Here is a 24,343-nt window from a genome sequence, read left to right as displayed (position 1 = left end):
TATCTGGCTCCAAAGATTTAGGATTAGTGTTTGTGGATGTGAACTCATGTTCTCCTCTGGTTTCATCAGGAGTAAGTTCTAAATTATGTACTATTGTCTTGAAAATGCCTCTTCAATACCTTGAAGTTTCGGAATGTCGCTATCACGAAAGAAGCAGCTAAGTTAGGTTTTAACAAAGAAGAACTCTGGATACAAGTTATATGAAGGGACTGAAAATACTTTGGAACATGACAAACTGTCAAGGGGCACAATTCAGAAGCCAAGAATTTGAAGAGTTTCCCATATTTTATTCCTTAACTTTCATATGGGTGTGCTGAATGAAAAGGAATATATGTATGTACAAATATACATATACACACACACATATCCATATAATATGTACACATGCAAATATTTTGTCAATCTAATGGCAAACTTGGAAAGCAGAATTAGAGCTATTGAGTGTGCATGTGTGTGTCTCTATATCACGGCCTACTCTCACGACAGATGATAGCAGTAGGGCAAATAAAAGATATTTATTGTTTTAGATATAACCACACACACACAACCTCCACCTAATATACTCTATCGACCACTTAATTTTTCTAGTATAACTATAGAAAATTAGTGCTTTTCAGTATTATATCCAGTGGAGTGGTTGTAATGAAATTAGCGTTGGCTCCCAATGTATGGTGCCAACTTCTTGAGAAGACAGGTTTTGGGTGGTTACTGTTGAACTGAATAATTCTGATGGAATCTGAGTTGTACAGAAAACATTCTGGATGGCTGGGAGTAGAGCAAGTGAGGCACAAGTCCTCTGCTCTGAACCGGGCTGTGGCTCGCTCCCAGGAAACAATCCTTGCCCTCCTTAGAGAGAAAAGTTGCCCCATGGCTGTAACAAACAGGGTAAGGCACGGGATTCGAACAGCCCGTCAACACTTATTGAGGGTCCACCATAGTCCCAAATCTGAAGCAGACGCTGGGAGCTCTTACAACGTTATCAGCAGGCAGAAGAGCCTTTCTCTGCAAAAGCTCACCATGGAACCGGAGACGCAGGGCAGCCACACATTAAAGGAACTGTCTAAGGCACGTTAATAAAAGAGCACTGATAGTGTTATTAATATGCATTATGAAAGCCAAATTTTAAAACCTTTCCAGAAGAAAAATATCAAGCCTGGGCTTGCTGAAGGTACTCTTTTCACTTTCATCAGAGCCGTGCTTTTATGTATGGGGGTATGTATTGCAGAATGTGCCCTATGTAGAAGTTAAGAAGGTGCTGGAATGGGAAAAGAACTACAGAACACAGGTAAATTCCCATCTACAAGTGGGTGTCAATCAAAAGATGACAGGATGAAACATGGTCATGAAAAGATGGTTCTGGAGCCTTGGGGCACAGAGAGTCAATGAGCTCCAGTACTGCATCCTGGCGGTTTTTGAAAACATTTCACTGACTGCATAAAGGCCATCATTTTAGAGCATGGGAATTCTGTTTCTCCACAGAAAGTCAGAATTTTTAGATTGCTTTGCCATGATGTGAAAAGGTCTGATGATTTCTTTCTCCAGCAGTCTGTGGTCCTTGTGAGTGAAACAGAGAAGACCAGCCAGGCTTCAACATCAGTGGCAGCAGCATCCTTTGGAGATGATCTCACGACCTCCTAACTGAAAACCGGTGTCTCTAATTTAAGTGTGAGACATAGCCAGGGAAGATTTCAAGTCCCTGTCTATTTGCAGCACTCTCTAAAAACAATCAACTCATCTTCCAAGCTTGACCAAACTACAAGCGGTACGAGAACCCAGTGGCCTAATAAGGATATTCATTTGGCACTCAGCAGCTTACGCGTGGCTCACAGATGGCTTCTGTCTCGTTCTGTGTAATCCAGTCACCTCGCACTGCTGCGCCTCACACTTAGTCTTCGGGAGTAATTGAAAAGCTCGCAGTGACAATTGTCTCTTCTTGCACATGTGGTCGATATAAGGAGTGTGGCTTTCAACACCTCTTTGACACAGGATGTGTACATGGCTCTCCGGATCACAGTTGCTCCAAGCAAGGTAAAGACAAATGACTTCTTTGCATTGCCTTTTGATTACTCCCTAGCGCTGGCATAAGTAAATATGCTCTAGACGTGGCTGCTCTGGCAGTGGGCAGCTTGTTTCAGTTTGGGCTGGGTGCCATGCAGAAAACATTCTGCAGCACTGCTTGCATCGTGTGGTTATGGTGGCAATGTAGGGGCACCCAAGCCTAAAGAAGCACTTTAGAAAGTGTTCTAAAACACTTAAAATAGTGGCTGTTTCGTAGGTGCCATTTCACACACAGGCACCCTTTCTAATATTAACACCTGCACTTCTGCTATCATTTTTCTGAAATCATGACAGTTTGTCCTCAATCTTTTTTTGGTAGGGGGTGGCTTTTATTTTTCCAACTTCTAAAGGATATACCAGATTTTAAAGGCAAAGTATTGAAACGTTTTAAGCTGTCGGTTTGGTTTGTTAGTTTCTTTTTCCCTTGAGGCTAGTGTTAATAGTTGTGTTTTATTTCAGTATAAAAATACCCCTTTAAAAAAATCAGAGCACCTAAAACAAGGAAATATGCAAAGTCTCAAAGCAGCTGTGTAAATTCACACAGGCTTTGGGCCTATAAACATCCAGCCTTAAGGAAATGACACCCTGGAAAGTCAGATTTTTACTTAAAAATTAAATTATGATTATGAATTAGTGCTACATTCATTTTAGTAAAATTGCAGAGCTGTGTGTATTTGCTCAGTTTTTTCTGCTCACTGCCGTCGTCACAACATAAGATCATCAGGAAGAAATGTTAAGTATGGCAACAGCTAAGAAAAATTTTCTAGGTCAGTGAAAACATTTCAGGGAACGTATTTTTTAAAAACCTATTTTTAAAAGGATTTCACCCTGTTCATAATTTATGTAGTTTTAGGATTGAACTAGCAGTAATAACTTTGCTTGAGAGATAAAAATTAAAAGATAATATCCTTTTCCTTAAGTAGCTTACATAAAGAATGGGGACTCTATATTTAGTCTGGGCTTACATGCACACGCGCGCGCACACACACACACACTCACACACACACACTCCCCCTCTGGTGGAAATATCTGGGTAATTGCTGCAGCTCTTCACTTCTTCAGAATCCCAGAGCTTTATGCAGAGAATCACAACCTCAGAACATTAGACCAATAGTGCGTATGTTCAAAATAAATGAGTTGCTGAAAATCGGAATTTTCATGATACATCCCTGTAAGTTATGAGTTAACTTTTCTTAAGTCCTTGTTGTTGACATTATCAGCACAGGAATTCCTGATATGCTCAAAAATTAATAGCAATAGCAAAAGTGACCTTCATCTAAAGAGAATTCCAAGACTCAACAAACATTTCTTGAGTGCATGCCATGTGCCAGGCAATGGGCTAATTAAATCCCCACATCTCTGTGCTTTAAAGGGGAGAAAAGCTGACTCAAGGGAAAGAATCATGGCCAAAGGCCATTTAATTAATTTGTTGTCTGGGGAAATAGCACAGGAACTGGGAAGGGAGCCCAGGTATGAAGACTGCTAAGTTGTTCCTCAGAATACAATGTATTATTCTTCAGAACTCCAGTAGGATACACATTTCATAACTACATTAAACTAATGTAAAATTACAATCGTAAAACAAATGTTGCAAGTAAAAATCCCAGAGACACAACATATCCTGCACTTTCCGGTGGTGGTTGTTGACGTGAACAGGAGAATTTCATCTTTGCAAACACTTTCAGAGGGAAATACTAACAGTAGGCTGGACCCTGTGCTATGATACTACAGGTGAGAGAGCCATATCTCATGATTTCTCTGGGAATTGTCCAAAGAAGCAACAATCAGGCTTTCCCACGGGGAGAAGTGGAGGCAAGTTATCTGTTGAGCACATATGGTACCTCATGCTAGGAATTTTACACAAGTTCTGAATACAAAACCTCCCTGAGATTTTACCTGTATTTTACAGATGAGTAGAACAAAATGCAGGAGGTAATGGGCCAATGTCACACCTTGCCAGTGAGGAACTGGAAAAGAAACTCAGTGTATCTGATCCTAGAGTCTACATTTTTCATAAATAGACTGTGGTTCCCACTGAAGTGGGCTTTCATTATTTTTTTCCTTCTCTTCATTCATTATTATTCAAAATATATTTATTGAACCCTTACTAATGGCTAAGAAATATTTTTGTGGCTGAAGAATTACACAAGATTAAATCAATGTCTCTATCTTTGAAAGTCTAGAGAAGTGGGCAGCTCTCTAAACAAGTATGCTACAGCACACGTGATCCAATCTGTAAGACATATGCATAATACTATGGCTATAAAGGAAATAAGGAGGGATTAATTCTGTCCTTGAGTGGGTGGTGGAGTGTGAATATGATACTGAGCCAGAGCTTGAGGAATATACAGATTTTACTCTGTAGAGAAGAGCAAAGCTGTTCTAGTTAAAGGTAGCATTCTGCTTTGCAAAATCGCATCAGGGCTTCCAGTTTTCGAAGAATTAATGGAGAAGGTTATTGTAAAGGACCAGGCCCAGTTTTCACAGAAGAGTTCTCCTAAATCTGCAAAGATCATATACTCCCAATGCTACTTATTTCTGAACACAAAAAAAGAAGAAAAGCCACAAGAAACATTTATGAAACAAGAATTACATTGTCATCTGAATGTTATAAAGACAGCATAAAAAATAAACTTCAGATCAATCTCACTCATTAATATGGAAGTAAAAATCTAAATAACATATGAGTAAACATAATCTAAGAGCTCATCATAAAAATAAAAATTCATGACCAAGTGATATTTATTCCGAAAATATAGGGATGGTTCAATATTAGGTAATCTACTAGCATAATTTACCATGTTTGTAAATCTAATTATAAAATCATATGATCATCTTCATAGATGCCAAAATGCCTTTGACAAAAGTTGACAGCCTATCCTGATTAAAACACTGGATAAAATAGGAACTGATTATTTCTTCTTTACTGTTAATATGTATCTATAACCACACACACACACACATTGCAGTCCTAAAGCCAGTACATATACTACTTAATGGAGAATACTGGAAACATTCACAGTAAGGCCAAGGACAAGGCAAGGATACTCACTAACTCCACTACTATTTAAAAATATGTTTGAGGCACCAGGCAACACAATCAGACTACACTAAACAACAGAGCCATAAGAATTGGAATAGAAAAGGTGAAACTATATTTATAGATGATATTGTAGTGTAATTGGAAAACTCAAGAGAATCAATGAAAACACTAACATAATAAAAAAATTCAGTAAAGTAATAGAATATTAAATTGAAAACAAAAATCAGAAGCCTTTGTATACACAAACAATAGCCAGTTAGATGACTTAACAGAAGATAAAAGTTCAATTACATTAGTAGCAAAAAGAGGATTTATTTCAAATGAATTTAATAGGAAGTGTATACAATTTATCTGAGGAAAAATTAAAATACTTTTGAAAGATGTGAAAGTAAATTTGAATAAATTTGGAGATTTTTCTTGTTTTTGGATAGCATGAATAAATGTTATAAAGTTATCATTATTCCCCTCTTAATAATAAATTTAGCATTATCCCAATAAAAATAACATAAAATTGTTTTATGGAGCTATTCAAGTAGATTTTGAAGTTTATAGGGAAAAGTAAAATACAAAATAAAAACAAAATAGCTAGGAGGTATGACTATATTATACTATAAGCTTCTATAGTTAAAACAGTGTGATATTAATCCATAAATAGATAGAAAGACAGAGGCCAGTGGGAGAGAATAAAAAGCTCACAAATAGACAAAAATGCATATGGAAATATAGTGATGAAAAAAGTAATATCTCGGGGCCAGCCCCGTGGCGTAGTGATTAAGTTCGTGAGCTCCAGTTCAGCAGCCCGGGATTCACTGGTTCAGATCCCGTGTGCGGACCTACACACTGCTCATCAAGCCATGCTGTGGCAGCATCCCACATACAAAACAGAGGAAGACTGGCATGCATGTTAGCTCAGGGACAATCTTCCACAAAAAGAAAAAAAAGAAAGAAAGAAAAGAAAAAAATTTTTTTAAAAGAAAAAAAGTATTTCATTGAAATGTCACGCTGTGACAGAAAGTGAGGAAGTACAAAGAAAATGATGGAGATATGTAAAATTAACACAAGAGGTATCTTGTAGGTGCTCAAACTGGTCACATTTTGGAAAATTTTAGCATCATGATTATGATATTAATGCGCTATAACACATAAGAAATAAAAAGGACCATAGGTTACAAAAAATAGATGAATAAATAATAAATACATAAGTTCAAGAATAAGAAGAGAAATCTCTTTATGGAAGAATGTGTACTAACATTAGAAGGAAAAATAAAATGAGAAAAATCACCATATTACAACACCAATGTAAATAATCGATTCAGACAAGGTGTACCAACGACACGCGAAAACCAAGGGGTAAAAAGTTTTGCAGGAACAGGATATTCACATAGTCTCAAGTGTCACCCCCACAGATTAGTTACTAGTACAAAGGGTAAACAGTACAATTAAAATAGGAGATCTGGCCGACCTCGCCTTTACCAAGTGATCAAATTGCCCATCACCAATAATGAGACAAAATGATATTACATATCTCCTCATGAGACACAATGGGAAATTCACAATATTACTTGTGTAGAATTCTTCCTCGAAGACTCTGATCATGAGGAAACCATCAGACAAATTCAAAGTGTGACACTAAAGAGATACGACAACCAAATAGGACATGTGAAAGTTTAATTGATTTTAAGATGACCAGATTTTGAGGACAACTGGAAAAATTTGAATATGGACTCTACATAAATAAAGTTTGTATCCATAAACAAATTTCTTGTGTATGATAATAGTTTTGTGGTTATATAGGAGAACATCCTTGCTTTTATGAGAGTTTGGAAAAAATACTTAACTTCTTTGAAAATTTTGTTTTCACTTTCTGCCATTGAGAAATAAACACATGACAATTTCGCCTTCCTTTGCACATACCTAGTCATCTTCTTGCAAAGGCTGTAGTTAAATTTTAAGCCATTTAAAGGGGCCAAAAATGTGAATATTAATATAAAAGAGAAGATCTATTTTGAAAAGCTGTATTTGTGTGAAACAAAATACTTTAGTATACTGTAGTGTGAGATACGTGTGCATAGATTAATGTTAATCTACACCCCAGAGGCTGTTGGTTAGCACTTGAAATATCCTCATCAGGAATCCACACTTGAAAAGGTTCTCAGGCAGTTCCTAAATTGTTACTGAAACCTATACCAGAGTCTTTGTTAATAAGCATAAGAAGCAAGTTGTTTTTTCTACTGGTAAAATGAGTCTTGTTCAAAATATGCAAAATTGAACAGGCCTCACTACCCGTACATGAACAGGATATAGGCCTCTGGAAAGCTCAGTAACCTAAATGCCATCAGAGAAGCACCCAAGATCTAGACGTCCTTGTTCTTGTGTTGTCCTCTCCATTCGTGGAGAAATCTGTCAGCTGACCTGGCCAGGATGGCTGATCCGCCTTCAAGGTGTCATTGTGACCGCCTCAGAGTAAACCTGATACACTCAAGGTGTTTGTCAAGGTGCTGGAGACAGACTGTGGGACCTCCCCAAGTTTTCAAAGACAGGTTGTAGAAACATTTTTGTGTCTGTTTGCTAATAAATGTCTGTTTATTTGGCACAATTTCAAGTAGCACTTGCTATTATTATAACATACAACTCAGAAATCTGGTCTTTCTCTTTCATTCATTAGAAATTTATAAAATACAGGAAAGGGAAAAGGAATATCTATGATTTTAGCATCTAAAGACAAACACCATTAAGACGTTTATATTTCCTATCGGATTTCTATTTTTTAGGTGCTGAAGTGAGGATATGGGAGAGGGATGCAAAGCCCCATTTACTCCTCATCTTTAGAAGAGAAAGATGTTGGCCAAAAGGACCTGGCAGGTGTTGAATAGCAATTTAACTTAGATTCGTTTGAATTATGGATCTTGTTTTATTCTCTGAGTAGTGAGAGTATGGGTAATTTTCATTTTTTTGCTTCATGTTTTCCGAATTTTCCACGAGAACTATTAGTTCGATAGTCAGATTTGTCTATATTTGTATCTTTTGTATTGAATGGAGACTGAGTTGATGAATGCGTGTCATTTAAACAGTAGCTGGAATCTAGAAAATCAAAGAAGCAACTGAGGACTTAGAGTATTTTAGAACTTTCTGAACTTCAGAGATTGGCAAAGAAATTCCAAAGACCTGAATGGACTGAAAACTGCTAACCAGTACCCCAAACAAGAGGACTTGTTTCATGTTACCCCGCCCCTCCTGGAGCTACGCCAACCCTCATAACTAACACTATCATATTAGTTTTAACATGTGTCTGTATCTGAACTTGTTTTCCAGAAGTTTGTCTTTCTAAGAGTTTAAGAGCAGCAAATACACCCAAGGCCCGGGGGTTCCTCTGCCTCTTTCTGAGTTCTCCCAGCACCCTCCCTTACCTCAGCCCTTTTTGTGGAGTACCTTGTACATAGGTCACCATGCTTTGTGTGAGGTGAACTCTACAATTGGTCACCCCTGTTTGCTTTAGAGAAGTTCATTTGACTAAAGACAGCCTTGCCTGGTCTCGTCAGCTGCCCATCAGCACCTGTTGATAGAGCTCTGTCCAGTCAGGGTGCCACATACCAGGGTAGTGATTGATTTGTTTAATCAGATTCGTTCTTGTTTTGTATTTGCATAAGAGAGGGAGTTGGTTAATTGGGAGAAGAGTCGAAAGAAGAAATAGAGAGAGAAACAGAGACCAGAAGAGTTTAATCCTAAGCATGGAAGATTATTGCAGTGGCGTTGGGTCTCCAGTGCCACTGTGTGCTTAACTTCTGAGATGTCGTGGGTCCTGAATGGTGGCAAAGGGCAGCTGAGCAGCTGCTGATACAGTTTCCTTAACTGATTCTGATTTTTTTTCAATTACCACCATTAAGAGGGTGAGCTCTTTCTGCTCCCTACGACTAGCAAGGAAGCCTAATGAACACATTGAAATTTGAAATACTAGTCTTATGAATAAGATTTATACAGCTTGCAGCATCTGCCATCGTTGTAGATATGCTGAGTAAGTTGATACTTTCTTTAGTTCTTCTAATGGGGATGGGGATACTCTCTCCCCTAGAGGACTTGGAATGCGTTTATGTGGCATCCACACAGTGAGAGTTGGAATTACCCTTCAAGGTTAGGGATTCTTAATCTGGGATCCATGGATGGGCTTGAGAGGTTCTGCAAAAACATCAAAATTGCAGACAATTTTTACGTATTTGTGAGCATATCTACTTTTCTGCATGGTCCATAGTTTACATTAGCTATCCGAAAAGATAATGAGCCTAAAAAGCTTAAAAGCTCCACTGCCTTATTTTACAGATAAAAACATTGCTCGTGGTAACTTGCTCACAATCACACAAGCTGTAATTGCTGGAGACTAGGGCTCTCTCTTTCTTTCATTGAAAATTTATGAAATACAGACAAAAGGAGAGAAATAACTGAAAAAGGGGAGAAGACATCCCATTTGGGGTATAATGAAGTGAGACAACAAGAGAAATTCAAGAGACAAATGAAGAGAAAAGGGACAGGTGGCTATCAACTCCAGAAGAATGGAAGGAATAGGAACTTTTCCTTTTTGAATTATGCCCAGTCAAACCAGTATAGAAACTGGCAAGCAGGTTGAGTGAGTTATGCGCTGGAGCACTCAGCCTCCACAACAGCTCTGAATCCTCAGGGACACCATCTGCAGACACCCAGGCTCTGGCCAGGGTCCCAGCCAGCCCTTACAAAGATGATGGTCCTGGTTTTAGAGGAATTTTGAAACCTTAAACTAATAGGACTCTCCTCTGTTCTTGTATAGTGGGTACAGTCTTTCCTTAATTTCAACTCATTAAAAATGCTTTATTGTTTAAGACTGTGGAAAGATGGCTGGCATCAAAATATTTTGATCAACGAAGATGACAAGGTAAAGACCAGTTATAGCAAACAGTTTTTGAAAGCGACTTTGAAAGTATTTGTTTACCATATCCTAAATTAGCACACTTTGCAGACTTGTACACATATATTTCACTCTCAGGATAGTTTTATAACTATGCACAAACAAAAAAGGGTAGAAGCTTTTTAATAAAGAAACTGCATTTATAATGATCTGTACCGAACATGATAAATCTCCAATCACAGTCGGTTACTACCCATATTCAGACTAATGCGGATGATGTTAGGGAGAAAAGAAAGTGTTAGAGAGCGCCCAACCAAGAATAATCCATCACGGAAAGCTTCTTGGTGGAAGTGAGGTCTCAGCTGAGACCTGAAAAGATGAGTGGCAGTCAACTTTCCAAAGAGAGGAACAGGTAATTCTAGACAGAAAATTCCAGCAGGTAATTTCCCAGGAATAGAAGGTTCTTAAGTGTGGCTGGAGCACCAAAGAGGAGGGTGAACAAAGGAAACAGCAGAACCCAAGGGTGACTTTCCTATATGTACAAGATATTATTGAGAAACACTCATGGGTATGTGTGTGTTTCTGCCAGTTCTCCAATTGGAGGTGACATTGTCCCGGAGAATTAGGTTTGCTGCAGCAGGAAATGCAACCAAAAGGAGTAAACAATGTTGAAAGGTTTTTTTTTAACTTCTAAAATGTGCTCCAACAATAGATTGAAAAGAGAATACCAGAGGCAGCTTGACTACCCTCACCAGGGATGCAGCTGAAGGGAACCAGATATGGAGGGAGAGAGAGGGAGCTGAAAGTGACAGGGGAGAGCCTGAGATGGAAGTGTAGGAGAGGACGGGGACAAGGAGAAGGGCAGAGTCCACAGGGAAAGCCTAGAGAGCCAAAAGGAACATGAGCCATGGTCTGCAGACAAGGCCGCACAGATCCTAAAACATGCGGCTGAGCTGTGCGAGGGGTTTTCCTCCTTGCTGGTAGGCTTCGCTAACTCCCCCTCACTGCCCTTGGAGAGTCCAGCAGAACAGCATGCCCTCGAGTCTCGGGGACTTTGCTGAGTGCATGAACTGCCCAGTTTCCCTCTTCCTCATCTCAGTGGTGCAGAGCACTCCTAAACCCCCTGAAACTGTGGCACCCTTGACCCCAGAGGGGCACACAAGGCAACATGCCAGCATTTGTTTTCTTATCATTAATATGGATAATGCTTTCTATCAGGAAGTGTTGTTGTGAGGATGAAAGGCAACAAAGTTCACGAAGTGGCTAGCTTGGCGCCTGGCACATATAGGCTTTAAACAAAGGTGATCCCTTACTCCATCCCCTAAGGAATATGGACGTTCTCCAAAATTTCATTAATAAAACCATAATTTAAAAGTTTGCAAAGAATGCCCACTGGTTAAATAAATTTGTTGACAAGTTTTTACGTAACTATTATGAAAAAGTAAACATACGCAAATGCAAATATAATAGCATAATGAATTCCATTCACCCATCAGCTAGCTTCAAAATTGTCCATCAGTCTTGTTCCGTCTACATCTCTACCTATTCTCCCATCTTTTATTTTGAAGATAACTCAGAAATCATATTATTTCATCTGTAAATGTTTCCATATGTGTCTTTAAAAATAAGGACTCAAAAGAATAACCACAATACCATTACACCACCTTAAATTATTAACAATAGTTCTTTGACATCATCAAATATTCAGTCAAGTTCAAATAACCAAATGTCTCATAAATGTCATAATTTTTTATGGTTTATTTCATTCAGGATCCAAGTATATTTTTTTAAAGAATAAAAATGTTGGCAGTAGCTAAATATCTAGACTTTTATAAGCTCTGATTCTTTGATATCGGATTTTCCTAAAGTGCAATAATAATTGCATCCTAATGAAGTTCTGTCCTCAGTCATTTGGTAGCATTATTAAATACCTTTCCTTGGTAATTCAATATAACTTTTTTTTTAAAGATTTTATTTTTTTCCTTTTTCTCCCCAAAGCACCCCGGTACATAGTTGTATATTCTTCATTGTGGGTCCTTCTAGTTGTGGCATGTGGGACGCTGCCTCAGCGTGGTTTGATGAGCAGTGCCATGTCCGCACCCGGGATTCGAACCAACGAAACACTGGGCCGCCTGCAGCGGAGTGCGCGAACTTAACCACTCGGCCACGGGGTGAGCCCCTCAATATAATGTTTTTTTCTAACTCAAATCTGCCATTAAATAAAAATATGACCTTGTGCCACTCAAACTGTCCAACTCTCAGTTTCCATAATTTTAAAAAGAAAGTGCTGACTAGATTGGATTATTCAAGATTCTTTCACTGTGAGCCTACCCGGTGGGAGGCAGGACAGCACACAGTAAAGAAGGGGAGCCCCAACATCCAGCAAGTGTAGACTGGAGCCCTGCCACGGAAGTCCATATGAGCTGGGATAAGTTTAACCTCTCTTTGCCTTAATTTCCAAATCTGTGAAATTCAGATGTTACCCAAACCCCGAAAGTTTTCCATGTGTGCATGTAATAGTGGGGTGTTGGGAAGGGTGGATAAAATGAGAAAATATAGGCACAGTGCTTGGCACATACTAATCCCCCAATAAATAGTAAATACAGTTAGACTATCACCTGTATGGGGCAGGGTAGATGGGATGAGGCTGGAAGGAAAGGCAACGGTTAGAACTGCCCTGTCTAACATGGTGGCCACCAGCCACACATGCTATGGAGCGCTTCAAATGTGGCCAGTCCAAATTGAGATGTGTTGTAAATAAAATACACTCCGAGTTTCTAAGACGTTTTACGAACAGACAACATAAAATATCTCATTAATAATTTTTAATATTTAATACATGTTGGAATTATAATATGTTGGATATACTGGGTTAAATAAAATGTTATTAAAACTAATTTCACTCATTTTTTTACTTTTACAAATGTGGCTATTAGAAAATTTGAAATCATGTGCGACTTGCATTCTGTTTCTATTGGACAGCACTGGGCTAGATCATCAATTGTCATTCCAGTCACTTCGACTTGATCTCGTTCCTTCTCTAGTGTCCGTCTAGTCAAATTGGGAGATGAAATCAACTGCCCTCTCTCCCTTAACCCTCCCTCCACTGGCCAACTTGTCGATTCCATTTTCTTACTAGCTCACGCGTCTGTCCTCTTCTCCGTCTCCACTGCTGGCCTAGAGAATTACAAACATTTATTTCTCACATTTTTGAGATATAACTGACATATAGCACTGTGTGAGTTTAAGACGTACAACGTGTTGATTTGGTATGTGTATATATATGTAATGCCACCCCCTGTAGCGTTAGCTAACACTTCTAGCACATCACATAATTATCATTTCTTTCAATATTTCCCCTACTTAATGGTCCCTCCCCAATCTACACTGCTCCTTCTTCAGTCTTTCACAGTCTCCTCTTAGCCTTCAGAGACGTTCAAAATTCCTCACCAAGGCATCGAACTCCCTTCATGATCTGAGCCTAACTCTTTAAACACTCTCTTACTGCGCCCCCAACACAAGCTTGGCTTGAGCATGTCTGCGGGTGCTTCCCCTTCTGCCCAGACCAACCCCTCACCCACGCCCCAGCTCTTCGCAAATAGTAGAATGGTTAAGAGTCAGAGAGCAGGCTTTGACCCGAGCTCTGCAGTTTACTGTCAAACTTTGAAAAAGTTACTAAACCTCTCTGATCCCTATCGTTCTTCCCTCTAGAAAAATGAATAATAATAGAACCTAACTTTCAACATTTGTATGAGGGTTAAATGAGATGACGCAGAAATGGTGTCTGGTACTCAGTGAACCTATAACAAATGTTATTGTCAAACATTATCTCCTGAAGGCGGTTCCTTGCTACCACCCCTCCTTCCTACACACTAACCCCCACCTGTCCTCTGTTAGTCTCTCCCTTGGGCTTCCACATCTTTGTACCCTCCTCTGTCGCAGCTCTTCTCTCTGTATTGTAGTCATCTGTTTACTCATTGTTCTTGCCTCTAGATCAGTGGTTCTCAAAGTGTGGTCTTAGAAACAACTGACTCAGCATCCTCTGGGAACTTGTTAGAAATGCAGATTCCTGGGGCCCACTCAGATCTACTGAATCAGAAACTCTGGGGCCCAGGCCCAGAAATCTGTGTCTTAGCAGACCCTCAAGGTGAGTCTGATGCTTGGACATTTGAGAAACACTGCTGGACTGGGTTCCTGTGCCTGGGACCACATACAATTCATCTTGCATTGCCACCCAGCCCAGTGACTATTTGTTGAAAGAAAAAAATGGATGAGTGACTCCTGATGACGTTGTGGGGCCAACAAAGGCTATCCAGCTGGGGAGCATCATGGTCTGATTGCCTTTTAGAAGGTTACTTCTGCAGGCTGTGTAGAGTATAGATTACAGGGAGAAATTACTAGAGGCAAGTGAATTTTCTGATAGGAAAATCATTATTTGAAAATCCAGATTTACAATTCAGGTAGGGAAAAATTATTTACAAAAATTATGCCTTGCTTTTCAAAATGATTTTAAAATGCATTATTGTCACCTTATATTTGCATGTAGAGTTTTATAAATTTTGGGGGGAAAGTAGGTATATTTATGGTAAAATTTGTCAATAAATATATTCTCCCACAAATTATGATTTCATTTTTAAAAAATAGTTCCAAATGTCTTCACATATTTAGTATTTGTGGGTTTTCTAAGTATGTAGCCACAATCCTGTGTTTGGATTATAAAAGTAAAGTTTTATAGCAAGTGAGTATATTAAAAAATTAAAATGTTATTTAAATTTCAATATTAACAGAGAAACCAAAATAGTTTCATGTTAACTATTTATTAGTATCGAAACTGTATATTACTTATTATATTTTGGATTGAAATGAAATAAAGCAATCATCTAGAAATATTTCGACTAGAGGTTATTAATGCTCAAATTAAAAGAAAAACAAACTAATATTAATACATAGAATAAAGAGTAAAGCAAATCCAAAGACACATGCGCTTAAGAAAATTATAAGGCTGCAGAAGCCCTAAGGTTGCTGCCTATCACACACCCACCTCCTGTCAGCAGAATCGCATCCCAACAATTGGGAAGGAATTGAGCCAGCTTATATGTGGGCACAATATTTGGACCTTCAACTCAGATAAACTTTTCACCTTTTCTGTTGACTCTAAATAATTGCTACAAAATGAGGGCTTTTAGCTGTTTCTACACTGATTCCTCCACCTGGAAGAAACTGTTAGTCGCCTACCCCACAGCCGACCCCACTCCTTCCTCCTTCCTTGTTAATAGAACTCCAGCTTTTATTTCACTGAGGCAGTAGGTACCTGTCTCTGGGAGCAAAGTGTCAATGTTCTAAACCTATCAAAAATTTTCAGAAGTGAGCCATTTACTCTTTGCCTATGATTGTTCAGGAAGAAGGTACATGACCAAGTGGTGGTCAACGAGACAAAGTGGGACATCTGATGGGGGCCTCTAGAAAAGATTTTTATTCTCCAATAAAAGAAAGAGAGCTGTGGGAAGAAAGTCTCTTTGGCACTCATCCATCCTTTTACTTCTTTCCTTAAAAAGGGCTGTGTCAGCCATCATGAAACTACAAGGCTATGCAGGGCTTAGGGAAAGAATGAAGAGACTAAGGGTCATGGAGGAGGGGAGATTAGGGGACAAGGAGGGGAGATACTGAAGGGCAAAGGGGGATGAGAGTGATGGGCAGAGAGAGAAGAGACTTGGGGGGCAAAGGGGAGTCCGTAGGCAAAGGATAGGAGGGGCTAGGATGGCATCAGGGCATGGGGTAGGTGGGGCTCCAAAGGTCTTAGAACCTGGAGTCCTGGTTTCCTATGCTCCTCTTAAACCCAACAGTCCACCCACCTTAAATAGTTGAAAGAAGTTAAGTTCTTGGTAAATTTGGTCCATTCAGTCAATTGGTTGTGGTGTGCTCTGTGCTAACTCTTTTTCCTACTTGCCTCAGTAGAGGGCTTCTCTGTACCCAAGCCAATTAAAAGACTTGGTAAATTTGGTGAATTGGTCATTCAGAGAAAATGAATAATCCTAAAGTGTTGAAGTGTTGGCTAAACAAAATGACTTTTAAAAAAATTCAAAAGGGAAAAGAATAAACTAAAAATTTCCCATGTGAAATGCTCACATTTTTATGTTCACAAGAATATATTTTAAAAGATTAATAGTGAGGTTCAGCACATTTTCAATTGTTTATTGGCTTTTTAAATGTGTATTCATGCGAACTGCCTATTTATATACTTTGTCCATTTTTCTGTTGGTTTGTTTTTATTTGTATGTGTTTATGTGTTGTAGATTATCGATTCTTTCTTTACCTGTGAAGTATGTTGCAAATATTTTCTCCCATTCTATTTCTTGGCATTTAAGCCTTCAATCCATTTGAAGTTTATTTTGGTGTCTGGTAAAAGACTGGAATCTAATGGGATTTCTCTATCTAGAAGTTAGACAATTTTCACAACACTGTTTCTTGAGTAATCCATCTGGTCCCCAGTACTCTGCAATGCTTCCTTCTTAAGTCTCATATGTGGTTGGGTCTATTTCAGGGCCATCCGTTATGTTTTAGGCAAGTGCTCTGTAAATTCTTGTGCACACGTTTAATTTTTGTTGTGTTATAATGTATTTTTTGTTCACGCTTTTCAAAATTTCTTAGCCACTTTCATATTTTTATTATTATGACAGCTGAGACATAGAATCATTTTGTCAAGCTAAAATATAAATATTGGCATTTAGGAAGTTTGTTGTGGCGGATGGAGGGTAAGTGGTATGGATTTATGTACTGCATTAATCCTTGGTGTGGATGTGTGTCGTGCCACCCTCTTTCGTCAGCAACACTTTCATGTGCGCTTTGAAGTTTTTCCCATCCTGTGGGTCTCCAAGCAAAACAAGTCCAGCCAACACTACCTAGCGGTCGCTCATCATCGTGTGTTTGTCAGACTCCTTACCAACAACCATGTGAAAAAGCCCAGGATCTTCGAGCTCACTCCTGTGTTCTCCGCAGGTTGTTCTGCAGAACTTTCTTATCTGTGTCATCCTCTTCTATGCTGTGTACTATGCTGTTCTGGGCATGGGCTGCATGACGCTCAAGTAAGTGACAGAATCAATGACAGAAGTAAAGATCTAACATCGAATATGAAAAGATACTTGCCATATCTTTATGGAAAAGAAGATGCAGATTTTTTTTAAATGTTGTGTTTTCTAGATAGCCCTGGTGGTCTAATGACCTGGTTCATGTCCAGGTCAGAGATCCACACCACCCCTCTATTGGTCATCATACTCCAGTGGCTGTGTGATGCTGAAAGCTGTGCCACTGGTCACATACCACCAGCAGGGTCACCCACGGTGGACTGGTTTCAGCGAAGCTTCCAGACTAAGACAGAGTAGGAAGAAGGACCTGGACATTCACTTCTGAAAAACTTGGCCGTGAAAACTCTATGAACAGTAGCAGAGCACTGTCTGATACTGCGCCAGAAGGGGAGCGAGTGGCACAAAAAGACCAGGCAGATTCCCTCTGCTGTACGCAGGGCGGCTAGGAGTCAGATTTGACCCACTGGCGCTAACAACTAAAATATTTTCTGGGGCCGGCCCGGTGGCTGAGTGGTTAAGTTCACTTGCTCTGCTTCAGCGGCCCAGGGTTTCGCTGGTTTGGATCCTGGGTACCATCATGGCACCAATCCTCAGGCTATGCTGAGGCAGCGTCCCACATGCCACAACTAGAAGGACCCACAACTAAAATATGCAACTGTGTACTGGGGGGACTTGGGAAGAAAAAGCAGGAAAAAAAAATAAGATTGGCAACAGTTGTTAGCTCAGGTGCCAATCTTTAAAAAAATAAAATAAAATATTTTCTTACTTTTTTTAAGTAAGAATATGCAAATATGTCATGTTTGAAAATGATAAAAGTAACAATCATGAGATAAAGTGGATAGGACCATGCAGGACTGTTCCTCTCCTTTGGAAGATGGTTCTGGAAAGAAAGTGAAGATGTTACTCCCTGGGCTGGTTTTGAATCAGAGCAAGTTTGAACTAGAAGGGAATTTAGAGGTAATCTACACTCATTTTAATTATTTTCTGATACAAACTGGAAATAGCTTCAGACTGTGAGTCATGAGACCCGCATTCTAGCCCAGTTTTTTTACTAGCTTCCTGGATCATCTTGACCAAGGCATAGAGTTTCTCTTATTTCAGTTGTTTTCATTTGCCAAATGGAGGTAATGATCCAAAAGAGGGTTATCATGAGGACAAAGTAATACACGTATTTTTAATGATATAATTTTCATGAAAGTGTGAGGCAATTTTTTCGGGTGAACTTTTTGTCATGCTATGGTTAGATTCTGTCTCTACAAATTCAGGTTGCCAATACATTGATTGCCGTGAAATACATTATGGATATTTACAAATAATTTCCTAGAAGTTGATTGCTTGTGTAATTTGATTTTATTTTGTAACTAATGAGTTAGGGCCTTTCGATTTCAATATGCAGATTAGTTCCACAAAATAGTTACATGGGTTTTTGCAATAGGAAGAATGGTATTCGGCATGCTTGCAGGCAAACCCACTGACCAAGCGTCTGGTGCTCACAGGGCTTCTGAGCTGTTGCCTGGGGCCAGACATAGGCTGTGCCTGGAGCAGGGCAAGCGGAGAATCTTCAGGGCTCTTTGAGCGTGGGCTTTCAAGGGTTTGTAGCCAATGTGAGTCAGAGGTGAGGAATTTGAAGTAATTGGGCCTTAAAGCTCCAGGAGGCCCAGCTGCACACAACAACAAACTTGGACTCTGTAGAAGGTAGATACTTTATAGACTCAGATTTTACAAGGGGAAGGATCTCAGAGATTAATCTCTTCAATTTACAGATAAGAAACTAAAGCCCAGAGAGGTTAAGTGAGTTGCGCAAGTTCACAGTTAATACAGTCAGGATTAGAACCTGGGTCTTGTTTCCAAGGGTATGCTCTCAACACGGCATGAGGGGCTCCTCCCACATTTAGTGGAAGGGGCTTCCAAGATTACAGCTGAGACCTCAGATACAATGAAGTCCACTCGACGGACAAAGTAGACTTAACTGAACAAGGACAATGTGGATAAAGAGGTCACTTGGCTGCCATCAAAGTCGGTCAGTCTTTAAATGCGCCACAAAGTGGGAAAAGTTAATGACTTATCCCGGTATTTGAAGAGCGATGTGCAAAGCTTTGGTGTGCAAAGTTATGAACTGCCTCTTCCAGTGTAAACTATTTTCCTTTTTAACATCTTCAGGGTGTATGAGTTGGATGTCCTGGCACCATTTGATTTCAAAACAAATCCCTCATGGCTCAACACAAATTATAAAGGTAAGTGGTTTTAAATTTTCAATATTTGTCAATTACTGAACTAAATGCCTCCAAAAATCAAAATAGTTTTTGTTTTATAAAAATTTTTAAAATATCACGCCTTCCTCTCAGCCACCTGTATCTTATATCTGACTTCAAAAATTAACGTGGAAAAGTACAATCAAAAATTTTAAAGTGGCTATTCTTAAAAGATGGAATAGGGTGGAATTAGTGCGTAGAATTCTTATATGTTTTTATTTGGTGGTATTATGGGTAAATTTTTTGCACATTAAATATTTTTCAAAGAAAAGGAAGAATGATTTAATATATTGAGGTAGGAAAATGTTCATGAGATATAAAAAGACACATGAAGACTACAAAAGTTTGCATACTGCAATTATTCATTTTTGTAGAATCGAGTAAAATACATGGTGTCAGTGGTAAGAAATCTGGAGAATTATGCGACAAACTGTTATCTCCCAGCTGGGATGACAGAGGACTTTCATTTTCTTCGATGTACAATTCCGCTTAGTTTAATTGTTCTTCCCAAAATAGTATAAAACTTGTTGCAAAGAAAAGATGATTAGAATGAATACACTAAGACAAAATTTCTCTCCTTTAAATTTAACATTTTTGTTGAAGACATAGTTATTAATTAGTACCCAGTATGTTCATAAGCCTTATGGATGTTAACAATAATACTTATTTGTAGTGAATATATGTCACACATACCTTTGCGGGGGTATTCACGGTGAGTTTTCCCATATTTAGAATAATAAGATTTTAATGTTATTTTCCATTATAAAATAATACAGGTAAATTAATGAAAGATTATAAAATACCTACAAGTAGAAAGGAAGAAAAGAAGAAAATCACAAACTTGCTTTCTAAATATAATTATTCTTAACATTCTGTTAAATTTCTTTTTACTTTTTTTTTTTAATGAGTTGTGAATTCTTTAAACATTACAATTCTCTAGAAAACCACTGGACATCTTTTTTTGGAACAAATATGCAAATATACAAAAATTGCCTGAAGCAAAGAAACCAGATTTCAGATATGACTTGTATGGGAACTTGGTCAGTTAGAATTACCGAATTCAAATGGAAAGCTTTAGAACAGCCTCCTCGAATGGGTAACCTTGCTTTGTGCCATTGATTCAATTTTGGGTAGACAAAGAACATGTTAGGACAAGAGACTTTCATTCTAATGAGAAACAAGAGAGCTAGCATTATATCTTAACTTTCTCTTCATGCACTTCCCTCATGAAGATAGAATTAACTTATTTTCTACCAAGACTATCCACACATGATAAAGAAACAGTCACAGGAAAGAGTTAAGTACGGGCTGTGTGTGTGTGTTTTGTGTAGGGAGAGAGATTTAATAAACAACTCTTACTATTTAATTCTTGCTTTTGGGCCTGTCAATAAAAGGCAGGACAATGGCACAGGCTTGTTGGAGAAGGCTGTGTTTTTACATAGCCGAGATTAATAAGGATCCCCGGGATGCCTGGCATGGTTTACATTGTCCTTTCCTCTCACAAAACACTAACATTTGTACAAAGATATCAATAAACCCTTAGCCTATTAGATCCCTAATTTTGAGTTTGGGGAGATAACTGCCATAACTCTTCAAAGTTGTTACTTTGAGAATCTAGACTTGTTGAATCTCGGAGATAAAAGGTAGGAGTAATCTCAGAGCCGTAGGCGTGTACTTAGGGTCAGGTTTCTTGTCTGTTTCAATAGTTTTGTCACCCAGGAGATCAGGTTTAGCAAGGACACTGGAAAGTGTGAGTCCAGTTAAAATATTTTGATTACTAATATCGTTCCTTTGCATTGCAGAAAATAGGTTACAAATTGCTTTTATTTTAGATTAAAATCCTCCCAACAACTTTTGGGGGTAGACCAGATAGTACTCCATTTCCCAATTTATAGAAGTGGAAACAGACCGACCCCGAGGTTAAGCTTGTTCTTAAGGCTTTATAACTCTTAACTGTAAGGTGAGACCAGAAGGTTGGTATCCTGACTTTAGATTTTGTACCACCTCCTTTATCATGCTTTTTCTCATTATCACAAATAAAGCATAAGCCTTTTCTATCAATATATGCAAATACAGCTTGTTCCAGACTACAATCACTATCTCCAATAGCTGCAAGTTAACCTGTAAAATCTGTAAATGGGGATAGAAAAGGTGGGGTCAATATGATAGAGCAGTCCAGTTCCATCCACAGCCTTGACTTCAGGGGGCAGGACATGCTGAACTGAACCCTACATATTCCCATATGATAGAAAAGGATCTCGTATGAGTTCTCCATTCAACTTTTGAAACCTGTTGAGTTCAATTAAACAGAAATGAAGAGGAATAAGTGTGAGGCCTTTAAAGAGGACGGCACCTAGGACTTACTTGCTTGGTTACCGTCTTGCTCACCTACAAGGCAATCACTGACTTACTGGTTAGTAAATTACTTCTGCACGATAGGATATAATGTGATTATTTTACTTTTTCTCTGAAAAAAATGGAGTTTGCCTACCTAGATTTATCGATTCCTAAGTTATATGAACATAGCAATCATTTGCTGTGTCTTAAAAGGAAAGGTAATTTTTATATACCACCAAGGTATATCACATATATTTGTCGCTTTGAAACTTGATGGATTTCTCCTTTGAAACCACCATAGTCTTAAAGCTCCATATCAAAGACCAGAGGCAAAAGGTTGACCTTTCACATCTTCAAGGCTTTTAGAGATTTGTGGTCCTGACCTATAGATAACTAGCTCTTTATACATGTTCAGGGAAAGCACTCTGAGACAACTGGTGGATTTAGAAGGGTGTTTCCAACCACGTGAGCCATTTAGGAGGCTTTCTCTCATCCATGGTTATGGGTTATGTTTCCCAGATGACTATCTGAACACACCGTTTTATTACAAAGACACGAAGGAACTCATTTCCAAGGTAGGCAATGATTGGGACCAAAGAAACATTATAGTTCAATAAACTCTTACATTTGTTTTTTTCATTTCTGAAAACTCAGAACTGAATTTTTCATTAGTTTTTAATATATCTTAAAATGAGTTTTGTAATCTAATTACAGATCAGCATGCATTGGTTACATTGTAACTTCTTCATTGTATTTTATCTTCTAGGATGCTAAGTACAAAGAACGTGAACAGAAATTATATATTATTATTTTTCTGTAAGTCTAGGGATTATTAAGAGATGGAATATGTTAAAAGTTCTTACAGAAATTTGAGGATTGTTAAGAGATAGACATTTGAAAAATTCTTACCAAAATTTCTTCACAGAGTAAGTTGCGACGGTCCTGTTACTGACTGTATTTCAGAATTTAGTGTCTCTAGTCCCAAATAATTATATTCTTCCTTTTATTTGCAGTTCTTTTAGTCTCAACAGAGGTCACTTACTTTGTTTGTGGATTCCTTTTCATTCTGGTTGTGGAAGAATGGGTTTGGGATTATGCTATTTCGGTAACTATTCTTCATGTTGCCATCACGTCAACTGGTAAGCAAAACAAACAAAGAAAATGTATTAAATCTGATGCTGCACCTAAATCACTTTATAAGAGTAGAATTTTGTTATATGCATATTGTTCCCTGATGGCAAAATAATAAAAACTGAGAAAGAGAGTTCTTCACCCCTCCTCTCGCTCCTTCTTTTCTACCAAGTTCTTCTAATACTCCCTCGGAGAGGTTTGATTAGCTTCATCTCTCAACTCAAAACTACATTGAAATCTAGGTGTTTCCTATTCTCCTTTCATGTTTAACTTGTTTGTCATCAGCTTGTAGAGGATTTGCCTCTGTTAGGAATACTTTTCCTTCCGAAATCCTTCACTGAGACAGAAATTGACCAAAGACTGGGAACTGGGACTCAAGGAAACCTACACTGGCAGGCTTGCAAACTTCCCCACGATAGTTCTTATAACAAGAATACCGGGTTCTTGCTAAACTAAGGGCTTTTTATTTCTCCCTGTGCTCTTTGGAGTCAAAAGAAAATGGATTCAAATCCCAGTGCTAGATTTTTACCAGGTCTGCAGTCTTAGGCAAGTCACAACATCACTCGTATTAGCTGCCTCCTCTACAAATGGGGGAGACCTAGTGAAGATTCAGTGAGAATGAGAAATTGACTGATAGTGTCTACATATAATAATTACTCAGTATACGACAGTTTCATCCTTTCCTTCCTCCATCCATTCAAAATGTACCCTTCCATTGTAATTTTTTCTGCTTTACCGTCTTCCATTATTTCAAAAAGAATACAGCATACTAGTGAAAGTATGGGTAGTAATCAACCACAAGTTATAATTCAAAGTTATTATTATTTATTGACAACTTAAATCACTCATATTTTCAGCACCCTGGTCTGTTGATGTTATAATCAGTCTCTAGCTTAAGAGCACACAATTTCCAAATGAATTGCTGCATTCCAGCATCACTGCTATTAGAGAATGCCAGCATATCAATCTCTTAGCATCAATTTACTCAGACACAAATCTCCGCTCAGCAACTTGGAGAACAACTAAACCCCCATCTCAAATTCACTGCTTTACTTTGTGACGTAAGACTTCCTGGAAGACAGCCATAGGATATTTGCAAAAGGGCTTGGGGATACAGGGAGGCTGAATCTTTAAGGCTGAGACAGACGATAGCTTCTGGACCCAGAGAAGTGACAAGTTAATTGTCTAACATATGGCACATAGGAAATGGCTTAGCAACTCTTGCTGAATAGAATTAAATTGAGAGTGAAGGGACACAGAACTCCAGAGAGAGCCAGGCCCTGAGGATTCAGAATGGTCTTAGAACCTTCTTGGTGGCATATCACTTCAAACCAAGTCCATGAGCTGACCCAAGGAACTGGTAATTCATAATATCATTTCTGGGAGAGGAGTTTCAAATATCTGACTGTCAGTTAACAAAGCACCTTTTAGGCTATGACTTCAGGACAACTTTGGGGCTACCTGATTTCACGAATGCGGATAAAATTTCTCTTTGTTATGTGGACACGATTTGACCAAACAGAAGTATTTCTTCATGAGTAAAAAAACAATGTATGCTTTGAAATGA

At 38.6% G+C, this 24,343-nt stretch overlaps 1 protein-coding gene and 1 long non-coding RNA gene across 9 annotated transcripts in view; one reads left to right on the top strand and one right to left on the bottom strand.

The window, feature by feature from the left end:
• Window positions 1-1,595: 1,595 nt before the first annotated feature.
• Window positions 1,596-24,343, top strand: part of TMEM244 (transmembrane protein 244) — a 28,040-nt gene continuing 5,292 nt past the window's right edge. Inside the window, exons 1-4 of one of the 3 annotated variants that reach the window (XM_008523332.2) lie at window positions 1,596-2,028; window positions 16,971-17,056; window positions 19,217-19,290; window positions 22,659-22,784. In XM_008523332.2, the coding sequence (XP_008521554.1) occupies window positions 1,996-2,028; window positions 16,971-17,056; window positions 19,217-19,290; window positions 22,659-22,784 (319 nt within the window). In that variant the 5' untranslated portion in view covers window positions 1,596-1,995. The remainder of the gene's footprint in view (window positions 2,029-16,970; window positions 17,057-19,216; window positions 19,291-22,658; window positions 22,785-24,343) is intronic. The other 2 variants (XM_008523334.2, XM_008523336.2) reach the window with 2 other exon arrangements.
• The window catches only part of LOC103552990 (uncharacterized), a 49,902-nt gene continuing 38,343 nt past the window's right edge, over window positions 12,785-24,343 (bottom strand). For 2 of the 6 annotated variants that reach the window (XR_545364.2, XR_545363.2), the window contains 3 exons: window positions 22,688-22,781; window positions 20,002-20,111; window positions 18,388-18,742 (listed from right to left, as the gene is read on the bottom strand). This is a non-coding gene — a long non-coding RNA (uncharacterized lncRNA). Of the gene's footprint in view, window positions 13,152-18,387; window positions 18,743-19,652; window positions 19,832-20,001; window positions 20,112-22,554; window positions 22,782-24,343 lie in introns of those variants that run through there. The other 4 variants (XR_011522110.1, XR_011522109.1, XR_011522108.1 and 1 more) reach the window with 3 other exon arrangements.

The sequence above is a fragment of the Equus przewalskii genome, chromosome 9 (genome assembly GCF_037783145.1).
Source record: "Equus przewalskii isolate Varuska chromosome 9, EquPr2, whole genome shotgun sequence".
Classification (NCBI taxonomy): domain Eukaryota; kingdom Metazoa; phylum Chordata; class Mammalia; order Perissodactyla; family Equidae; genus Equus; species Equus przewalskii.
This window is presented reverse-complemented; position numbering and strand designations above follow the sequence as displayed.